Source organism: Talpa europaea, assembly GCF_964194135.1.
Source record: "Talpa europaea genome assembly, chromosome: 3".
Lineage (NCBI taxonomy): Eukaryota > Metazoa > Chordata > Mammalia > Eulipotyphla > Talpidae > Talpa > Talpa europaea.
Window position 1 is genome coordinate 132,968,379 of NC_140069.1, and position 11,351 is coordinate 132,979,729.

Here is an 11,351-nt window from a genome sequence, read left to right on the forward strand (position 1 = left end):
CTGCTCCTGCTCCTACCTGCATGTTCTGTTGTTGGAGCCTCAAGCCTCGCTCTCTAGGCACGGAGGGATCTGCTCTCCCGCCTTCTGGGACGTGTGGAAGGGGCTCCAGGGCCAAGGCCCCTTCTTCCAGAGAAGGAGCAGGGATCTGGGTTTACTTTTTGTTTTTTCCATTTCGCGTGTACCCTTGGGGCCAGGTGGGGAGGAAAGTGGGGGCTCCGGGTGGTGCTATGATGTGGCACTGGATATTGAGTAATAAATTTGCTGTGGTTTGTACATGGTGTTGTCTGTAGCTTAGAAGCGGGAGGGGCGGCGTTGCTGGGGTATTGGGTGCCAAGAGACAATATGGAGGTGCTCAAAGCAGCTAAGGCCTCTTCCCCCCCAGCAAGCATACACATTGCTGCCTTCGCCTAGCTCAGCTTTTCTCTCCTTATTCTTAATGCTAGAAGTACCAGCATCAAGTTCCAGTGGAGGAAATCCCGTTCCGTCTCCAATTCCAAGGGAACATTCCTGAATGTTACAGGATCTCTCTCCATGGTTCTGTAAACCACATGACTCCCGTTTCTTGTCCATCTCCTAGCTTTTTAGAGCCGTGGTTCTCAGTGGTTCTTGATTACTATGCACATTAAAATTTGAAGGGGAGGGAATACTTGCTTAAAACGAGGGGCGCTGAGACAACTTGGAAAATGTGATTCATAAGGGCTAGTCTGAAGCCTGAGAATATTCATCTTTAAATTACCCCGATGATTCGGCGCCAGTCATCTATTAGGCTCATATTATAAACCATCGGGAGCACCTTGGGGATTACGGCTCCTCACTGTGTGCCACTCTACCTGAGAAGACACACCTGTGGGGAGTAGGCAAGACGCAGAGGGAGCCAGGGCTGTGGGTGTGTTCTCCAAGCGGGCTTCACTGCACATTTCCCTGTAGATTCCAACAAAGCTTAACAAAACCCACCTAGTATCACCGCCATGCCTTTTGTCTTTCTCCATTTTTCTTTCAGTTTGTTAGTTTCTCCAGGTTTGGAGCTGGTTTTATCAATAAAATTTGTAGGATACGAGTCCCAGAAGCTATTGGCCACAGAGGCCCTGAGGGTGGATGGGGGCCATCTGGGATCCTTAGACATGGGGCTGGCCGACCGCCCAGCAGCAGTGCCACTGGGGATGAGGTCTGGGGCCCGTGTTCTCCCCACCTAGGCTGTGCTCCTTTCTCATGAATGTGAGTAATTCGACCCTTGCCCATTGTCATTACCTGTCCAGGGCTTCCTCACTCTCCCTGAAAAGCATCTTCTGAGACATTTTGATCTCATTCTCCCAAGGGCTGTAAGCATTAACATATTTTCCTTGGCTATCTTGGGTTCCAGAAACGCTTGAGCTGCAAGGTGGCCAGGCCTAACCCACTTCCTAGGGAGGAAAGAGGTTGTTAAAATGAGAAACAGGAAAAGGAGGGGCTTGCCTGAATCCCAGCTGAAGTTCTGGTTCCCAGTCTTAGCTCAGCCTTCCTCTGTGCCTGGAGTGGCCTGGGGAAGTCAATGCCAGAGGCCCTGGACCCATTTGCTCTGGGTCATGGATTAATCTTGCCTTGCCGGGCCAGTGCTCTTTCCCTGCTGGTGGGATAAGCCGCAGCCCTCACAGTCACAATGCGCCCGGGTCACAGAGGCACTGAGCCTGGGCCAGTCTGCCTGGGAAGTTCCCTCTGGGAACGTCTTCCAGTGGGCACTTTGGGCCTTTATTCAGGCCCTATGGCCTGTGAGACCTCACCACTGGGGGGAAGGCTGGGCCGGAGGGAGTCATCACCTGTGGTGCCGGTCCCATGGATGAGGTGGAGTGGACGCAAAGACAACCCAAGGCTGAGGACCTAAGGGTTGGACTCATTAGCTGGGCAGGAAATTACCTAACTTTTGATACATATAAGGGTACAGTCACTGCTACTGCGAAGGGTTTGGGCCGGAGACAGGTAAGCTGACCTATACTGGAACCAGTTTCCCAGTGGCAGGTTCTCCTGTGTGCACGTGTGTGTGTGTATGTGTGTGTGTGTGTATGGGGCTGGGGGAGTCACACAGATGTGCATTCCCAAACTAATGGTTTTCCTAGCCTCAGTCATTGCCAGGTCAAGACCCTTCTACCCCAGGTTTTTGTGCACAGGTCTCCATGGCTCTATCTCCCCATCTCTCAACCTATTCCATAAGGTAACTCCTCAGCCCTGATCTTGCTGCCTTGTCTTTCTCAGGCTGCTCCTTACCCACATCCCAGCACCTAAGATGGTACTACAGAGGGAGGCAGAGTAGGACTTCTCACTTGTAACAGCTAACCAGACAATAGCATCTCCACTTTCTGGGCTCCCACCCTCACTGCTGGAGCCCAGGTCTGCCTTGTTGGGAAGGTGACCTTTGGGGATGGCCATGTTGAGTGAGTGTGCTCTCCAGGAGCTATAATGAGGAGGAAAGTAAGACCTCATGTCTTACTTCTGCCAAATCATGTCTTCAAAAATTAGGTGTTGAAGGAAAAGGTCAAGGAAGAGAGGTTTGCCTCCTGTTAGCTGGAGGAGGTGGGCATCTAGAGCTTCTCTTAGGAACTTGAGAAACCCTATACTTCCTGTGGCAGAGGAACCCTGAAATCTTTACTATTGGGAGCATGGGAGAGCTGAAACAAGGAGGCCACTGTGGAGAGGAAGGTGGTTGGTCTCCAAGAAGGTGTTGGGTGAACTCAGTGTCAAACTAGGCTGGACTAATGTCCCACTTCTCCCTCCTACGCCTCTAGACATGGGAGGTCCTGGTGAGCAATGAGCACGAGACACAGGCCATAGTACGACTCAGGAGCTTGCAGGGTCTCTACCTTCTGTGCGAGGGAGATGGCTCTCTCTGCTACGGTCGGCCAAAGGCCAGCCACCATGGGTGCTTTCTGCTCCGATTCCATCGCAATGGCAAGTGGACCCTACAGTGCATCATCAGTGGTCGTTATCTGGAGTCTGATGGCGAGGATGTGTTCTGCAACTCTCGTGTCCTCTCGGCTTACCACTTGTGGACACCCCGACCAGCCCTGCATGTCCACGTGATCCTCTACAGCCCCTGCACCCACTGCTATGTGCGGGCTGACCCCACGGTGGGCCGCGTCTGGGTGGACGCGCCTATTCCCTACCTGGAGGAATGTGGCTTCCTGTTGCATTTCCAAGATGGATGCTACCACCTGGAGACCTCAACACACTACTTTGTGTCTCACGTAGACCGGCTGGTCTCACAGCCCTCGGCACAGACAGCTTTTCACATGCAAGTGCGGCCTGGAGGGCTCGTGGCACTGAGTGATGGAGAGGGAGGAATGCTGTATCCCCAGGGGGCACGTGTGCTCCTGGGAATGGGCTCCAATCCCCGAAGGGGCGAGGAATGGTTCATCCTCAGACACTGTCCTACCTGGGTCAGCCTCAGGTCAAAGACTCGCAAGTTCATCTCTGTCATTTATGGCAAGTGCTGGTGCCAGCACCGCTGTGGAGGGAGGGATTGCTGACTGCTGAAATGGGAAAATGGGTTTGGGATCAGTGAGGATCTTTGAACCTGCTGATAGGGAAGATCCTGGAGTCTCAAGAGGCTCTCCTGTGCCATGGAGAAGGGTGGAAAGCAGGGACATGGGCTTTGGAGGAAAATGGCCAGGCCTTTTCCAGGCTACTATGGTTCGGTAGAAGGGGCTGAAGGCTGAGGAGGGAAAGCTGAGGGAACCCCAGCCAGAAAGGGTGGTGGAGGGACTGAGACAGAGGATGAGGCCAGACTCAGCCTTTTTCTGACAAGTACTTTCTCTGCAGGTGTTGAGGTATATGCTGCCTCTGAGCACTTAACCCCAATGTCCATGTTCCAGTTTGAATGTGACAGTGAGAGCCCCACCTTGCAGCTTCGTTCAGCAAATGGCTGCTACCTAGCCCAGGTGAGACCTTCTGAGATAATCCGGGAGCTAATCCCTTGAGACCCACTCGGGCCTCCTTCAAGGCAGATGAGCAGGTGCTGAAGCCAACTATGGAGACCTTTGTCAATCAACATTCATTTTCATCAAATGGGCCCATTTTCATCCAATAGGGTCTCTTTTATTTTCAAATCAACTTTATGGAGGCACAATTTATAGGCAATAAAATGTATCCAAATTAAGTGTATAATGTATTGAGAATTAACAAACATGCAACCATATTGCAACTGTATCACAAGTCTGGGGATATTTCCATCACTACAGAACTTCCCTCTTGCCCCTTTGCAGTCAGTTCTCCACACCCCCACACACTACCACCCATCTATCTTCTGTCGCTATAGATTAGATCTGCCCACTCTAGAATTTCATATAAATGGACTCATCCAATATGTGTGATATTTATACTTTCACTTGGCATAACAGTTTTGAAATGTACTCGCATTATTGCAGGTCTTATCAGAGGGTCATTCCTTTTTATTGCTGAGTAGTGTTCCATAATATTCATACTGTGTTCATGTACAACTATTTTTACAGGCCTGTCTTTTCGTTTATTTGGGTAAATACCTAGAAGTGGAATTACTAGATCGTATGGATCATATGAGAAATGTGTTTCACTTCATAAAAATATGTCAAACATTGTTTAAACATTTCTAAAGTGACAGTACCTTTTTAACATGGTAAATTGTAATCATTTAGGACTACTCTGACACATTATGTATGACAGTAATATTATCAGTGTTATAATTGTTCCACATCCTTACCAACTGTTCCAACATTTGGGTTTTTTTTTTTTTTCATTTTAGCCACTTTTGTGGGTATGTGGTGGTATCTTATTGTGGCTTTCATTTGCATTTCCCCTATAATCAATAATGTCAAACATCTTTGCATGTCTTTATTGATGATTTATATTTTTTCTTTGAGGTGTATGTTTTAATCTTTTTTTTTTTATAGAGGCAGGTTTTATTTATTTATTTGTTTGTTTGTTTGTTTTGTTTATACAAGCACTGGGTACAGTGAGAAGCGCGGGAAGGTGAGAGAATTCACCAGAGCCAGAGCGGGAAGCAGAGCAGGCAGAAGGACCTAAGTACACTGCTGAGGGGAGCAGTGGGCGGCAGGAAAGGTCTGCGCGCCATGTGGGACCCTCCTCAGGTGGCCGGGGAGCAGCTGGGATCGAACCGGCGCCACAGAGGCCGCAGGCAGCATCGCAACCCAACGCTCAACCGCCACGCCACCGGGGAGGCCCTATTTTAATCTTTTGACAATATAATTGCATTGTAAGAGTTCTTTATTTGTTCTAAAGTTCAGCCCTTTGCCAAATGTAGGTATTATATTCATACATATATTCATAATACATTTTCTCCCAATGGGTAGTTTGTCTTTACATTGGACCAATAGTCCAATGAGTAACAAGTTTTAAATTTTGGTGAGATCCATTGTCCACTTAACAAATGGTTAGTGTGTTTAGGTCTCAAGAAATCATTGTCTACCCCAAAGTTGCAGTGAATTTCTCCTGTGTTTTCTTCTAAATACTTTATAGCTTTGCTTTCATTTTTATGTCTGTGATCCATTTTTTAAATGATTCTCCTGTATTTTCTTCTAAATGTTTTATAGGTTTGCTTTCACTTTTATGTTTGTGATCCATTTTTGAAATGATTTGGTTGGGAGTCAGGACCAAGGCTCATTTCTCTCCCTATGGATACCAGGTCCCTTTTTAACACTAAGCTCTGGGCACAGCATGGACTGGGCTAGTGGCAGAGCTAGACCACAGATCTTTCAAAAAAGGATCCATAAAGCATGCTTGGAAGAATAAAAGAAAATGCTGGGGGGTGGGAAGTATGGAGAGTCTAGGAATAAAAATGATGGGAAGAGGGGCCTCCCCATCTTGAGTGCTGGGTTGCAAAGCTGCCCATAGCCTCTGCGGTGCCGGTTCGATCCCCGGCTGCTCCCTGGCCACCGGAGGAGGGTCCCCCATGTCGCGCAGAACTCTCCTGCCGCCCGCTGCTCCCCTCAGCAGTGTACTTCGGTCCTTCTGCCTGCTCTGCTCCCCGCTCTGGCTCTGGTGAATTCTCTCACCCTCCCGCGCTTCTGACTGTACCCAGTGCTTGTGTAAATAAATAAGTAAATCTTTAAAAAAAAAAATGATGGGAAGAAGTCTGAGATTATTTCTCCTGTCCCTCTTCCGAATATTCGCTCCAGAGGCACCATAGGACTGTGATGGCAGATGGTCACCCAATGGAGTCTGACACCTTCTTCCGCATGCACTGGAATTGTGGCAAGCTCATCCTGCAGTCCCCCAACGGCCGTTTCCTGAGTATCGTAGCTGGTGGTCTGCTGATGGCCAATGCCAGCATTCCAGGTAGGCAGAGCAGCCCCCTTTCCAAGTCAGGGATCCTTTGAGAGGGAGCTGGGATATGACAGCAAGAACACTGGTGTTGAGGGCCATATGCTTGCTGAGCCACTGAATTTTTGTCATCACTCAGGCAAGCTCCCTCTTCAAGTTCTAGTTTTAGTATATGTGAAAATGAAGGGGCTATCCAATTGGCCTGCCTCACAGGGTTATCACAAGGACTAGATTTACACATATCAGGGGAAGGAAGAGGGCCTCCCTGGTGGTGCAGCGGGTTGAGCGCAGCGCTGTGAAGCTGTCCGCAGCCTCTGCAGTATCGGTTCGATTCCTGGCCAGCCAGGGAGATTCCCACATGGCAAGGCAGACCTCTCCTGTCTCGCCCACTGCTCCCCTCAGCAGTGCTTTTGGTCTGTCTGCCTGTTCTGCTCCCCAATCTGTCTCTGGTGAATCCTCTCACCCTCCCGGCGCCTCTGGCCTATATCTCAGATCTTGTATAAAAATAAATAAATCTTAAAAAAAAAAAAAGGAAGGAAGAATATGAAAACTTCTTGGGCCCCACCCTGTACCAGAAGCTTTTTATAAATATGACTAGCACCTCGCGTAAAGTCGGTGTAGATGTTCATTAGATGTTAACATGTCAACAACACCCTTCTGCGATTAGTGTCCCCACTCCTGCTCCCATCTGGGAAAGCAGCTTATCTAGATAACGCCTTCCTTTTTCTTCCAGGCCCAAATGAGGAATTCGGGATTCGATTCACCAACCGCCCTTTCATTGCCTTGCGAGGTCGCTATGGGTACGTGGGCACCTCGTCAGAACACGACCTCCTGCAGTGCAACATGGATCACCCTGACTGCATCCACCTGCTACCCTGCCGCCAGGGCATCTACCACTTCCAGGGTGGGTAGCTCCTCTTCACCCCGGGGTCCCCCATCTAGCCCCCACCTTAGCCCTATCCCAGATGTCAGGGTCTGCCCCTCAGGGCCTGCTGATCATAGTAGGAAAAACAGGGTTCTGTTTGTTTTCACACTTTAGCATGAGTTGACAGAGTAGAAATCAGCAGAGTCCCCACTGGTCCTCTTGCATTTCTGTGGAGGTGGAGAAGGCTGCCAATGAGGTGGGAAGGCCCGTCAAGGAGGGGGATGTGTCCCCCCACCTGCCTCCCCATCCCTCGTCATCCCTCTACCCTCACCTGCCCCACACCCCGGTCAACTCAGAGGCCTCCCCTCCCAAATGGCCCACCAACCAGAGCTCTTCCCTCCCCAGCACAGGGTGGATCCTTCTGGTCAATAACGTCCTTTGGCACCTTCCGCCCTTGGGGAAAGTTTGCCCTCAACTTTTGTATAGAGCTTCAGGGGAGCAACTTGCTCACAGTGCTCGCTCCCAACGGCTTCTACTTGAGATCAGACCGGAGTGGCACTCTGTTGGCAGACAGCCAAGACATAACCAAAGAGTGTATTTGGGAATTTTAGGTAAGCAAAGTGGGGAAGGGCCTGGAGTGGGAGAGCGGGAACCTGAGGGGGAGAGGAGACGGGAGGTGGTTGGGAGGCCTGTGAGCTCAACCAAAACCTAATCAAGGGCCTCCCCAGTGGCGCAGGGGTTGAGCGCTGGGTTGCGAAGCTGCCCGCAGCCTCTGCAGCACCGGTTCGATCCCTGGCCACCGGGCGAGGGTCCCACATGGCGAGCAGACCTCTCCTGCCGCCCGCTGCTCCCCTCAGCAGTGTACTTCGTCACTCTGTCTGCTCTGTTCTTCCCTCTGGCTCTGGTGAATTCTCTCACCCTCCCGTGCTTCTGACAGTACCCAGTGCTTGTATAAATAAATAAATAAAATATTTAAAAAAAAAACAAACTAATCCCTGATCCCCTAAAATTATAAAAAAAAAAAAAAAAAACCAAAACCCTAATCAAGCCCAGACATGGAGTCTGCACCTCTCCTCTCAGCGTTTCTAAATTTCTACTTGCTGGAGAGAAGAGAAACCTCACTATTCGCTCACATGGCCGCACACTCACAGGCTGACCTCCAGGGGACAGGATAGGGTGTGCTTGTGTATCTGCCTCCATTAAGATAAAGCTTGACCCCATTTCTAGGGAAGACAGGTGGCTCTGAGGTTGTGCTTTCTACCGTATGCACTCTCTGTTCTTCCTCTCTGGATCCTTGGGGTGCTGATGGCCCCAGTTGTTTATCTGCAGCCCTTATCCTTTTCCTGAACTCTAACCTCATCTCTCTCCAACTTCTTGATAGACTGTTGATTTCATCCTGCTACCCCTCAAAATCAGCCCGCTCCCTCGACAGGTGATTCTTCCCTGCCCTCCTGTGGCCTCAGTAGCACCCTTTCTTCTCTTTCATTTTTATTTTTTTTTTATTTTTTTTTATTTTTTTTTTATAGAGGCATGTTTTATTTATTTGTTTGTTTGTTTGTTTGTTTCTTTGTTTATACATGCACTGGGTACAGTCAGAAGCGCGGGAGGGTGAGAGAATTCACCAGAGCCAGAGCAGGGAGCAGAGCAGGCAGAAGGACCGAAGTACACTGCTGAGGGGAGCAGCGGGCGGCAGGAGAGGTCTGCGCGCCATGTGGGACCCTCCTCCGGTGGCCGGGGAGCAGCCGGGGATCGAACCGGCACCGCAGAGGCCACGGGCAGCTTCGCAACCCAGCGCTCAACCGCTGCGCCACTGGGGAGGCCCCTCTTTCATTTTTAAATAAACCATAACAATTCTTGGTTACTTCCTTAACAAAACCTCCTGAGTGCTTGCTCCTTAACTACCATTGCTTCTACTTGATTTTGTTTTTGACCGAAAAAACCTGTACTGCTCCCTATACTGGGAATAAGATCTACTTCCGAAGGTCTTGTGAAGGTTAAATGACAATACACATTACATATAGACCCGCTAATTTATATTTATTCCTTTCTTCCATTTTCTGCCAGTTTTCTTCACAACCCTTTTCTGCGGCCAAACTGGAAAAAATAAAAGGAATCCCACTGGGCCAGTTTCCTTATCTATTCCATGAAGGGTTTGTTATTTCTTTTTTCTTTTTTTTTTTTATTTCAGGTCTGACGTTCTAGCAGACAGTGTCTTGCAATGGTGAAGAGCTCATTTCTAGACTCAGTCCTGGGTCCTAATTAGATTCTTATTAGTTAAATTCATTGTTTGGCCTTGGGCAAATGAAGCTCAAAAGTGTGCTTCTTGTGGGTGAAATGGGAATGTAGCATTTATCTTTCATGTTGTGTTATATGAAATAATAATTACATGTGATAATGACTGTAAAATGCATAGTAGGCAGCCCAGCACCAACACTCATTCTATCAGAAGTCTTCCCCATCAAGTCTGAATTCTTAGGAAATCTTACCTGTCTACTGAAGTTTCCCTATGAACTCTAATATTTAATTTTTTAAATTAATTTTTATCATCTTTTCTTATAATTTCCAATATATCTACTTTTGTTCCCTCATCAAGAATGGGACAAATCGGGGCCTCCCCGGTGGCGCAGCTGTTGAGTGCTGGGTTGCAAAGATGCCCGCAGCCTCTGCGGCGCCGGTTCGATCCCCGGCTGCTCCCCGGCCACCAGAGGAGGGTCCCACGTGGCGCGCAGACCTCTCCTGCCGCCCGCTGCTCCCCTCAGCAGTGTACTTCGGTCCTTCTGCCTGCTCTGCTGCCCACTCTGGCTCTGGTGAATTCTCTCACCCTCCTGCACTTCTGACTGTACCCAGTGCATGTATAAAAACAAACAAGCAAACAAACAAACAAACAAATAAATAAATAAATAAAACATGCCTCTATTTTAAAAAAAAAAAAAAAGAATGGGACAAATCACTGAATTCTCTTCTTTCTTTAGGATCTTACCTTCTTACCTGGTTTTCCCCTAAAAAAAAATCAAAGATCAGGGCCTCCCTGGTGGCACAAGGTGTTAAGACGCAACCTATGAAGCTATCCGCAACTGCTGCAGCACGAGTTTGATGGGAGGTGACCCACATGGCGCAGCAGATTCGCCCCCTGCTCCCCTCAGCAGTGTACTTCAGTAGAATCTGCCTGTTTTATTCCCCACTCTGTCTCTGGTGAATCTTCTCACGCCCCCCCCCCCCCATACACACACACATCTCTGGCCTGTACCCAAGTTCTTGTATGCATAAATAAATTAATCTTTAAAAAAAAATCAAAGATCAGCAAATGACTGACAAAAAGTTTCTGTTTTTTCTTCTCTCCCCAGGTCAGTGGTATGTTACCTACCAAAATCCAGATCCTCCAGGAGAGATTACTACTACAGGAAACAAAACAGAAACCTCAAAAGTCAAGATCCATGAGCAGAATGTCTGTTACACAACTTTTCCTACCCAGTTTAGCAAAACACCTGTTTCAATGTCAACAATACAGCACAAAAGGCCACCCCCAGACCCTGGTGTGCATCTGACTCAGTCCAGAAAAGAGGCTTAGATGTGGTGGTAACTGAAGTGCCCAGCCACCCTAAGTTCTATCCACATGAAGAGAGACCACATGGTAACAGGTTCTCCTATTGCTCCTCCCCATCCCCACCAAAACCTCTAGACTCTCCCCATATTCCCAAGAGGAGCCAGAATTGTTCCGAATTCAGAAATGACCAGATGTCCTTTTGCTTTAGAAAGAATGAAGGCTGGCTGATCCTTGGGGTGCAGGATAATGAAACTAACACCTTTGTTTGTATAGCTGTTCACCCTCACCCCAAAGCCCAAACGTCCCACCGTATCATTACATTCGATCTGGTCTCCAGGCAGTAGGATTGACAGGTACTTTCCTCCTCATCGCCCACCTTTTACTGGACCTGAAGTGATTTGCCCAAGGTCACATGCCTGGGTCTCATGTCTTCCAGTACTAATGTCCACTGCTCTCTCCAGCAAATGTGGCCTCCTCCGTGGCTGTCATTCTTACACTGTCTTCATGGCTTTGGCTTTTGTCCACTTGCCATCTGCCCTATTAATGTTTTTATTGACATAGACTCTTAAGTGCATTTATCTAGAAAGGGATATTTTCATCACTGTCATAAAGAAGGAAGATCAAAATCACTCGCCATAAATAGAAGGTGATCATAAA

At 48.5% G+C, this 11,351-nt stretch overlaps 1 protein-coding gene across 1 annotated transcript; it reads left to right on the top strand.

Moving 5' to 3' along the window:
- Positions 1-1,809: 1,809 nt before the first annotated feature.
- On the top strand, positions 1,810-7,761 carry FSCN3 (fascin actin-bundling protein 3; the record flags this gene model as incomplete). The annotated part of the gene is made up of 6 exons (XM_084229595.1): positions 1,810-1,953; positions 2,757-3,453; positions 3,790-3,908; positions 6,141-6,300; positions 7,019-7,189; positions 7,556-7,761. 6 exons carry the CDS (start codon positions 1,810-1,812, stop codon positions 7,759-7,761), a joined length of 1,497 nt encoding a protein of 498 aa, XP_084085721.1.
- Positions 7,762-11,351: the final 3,590 nt, after the last annotated feature.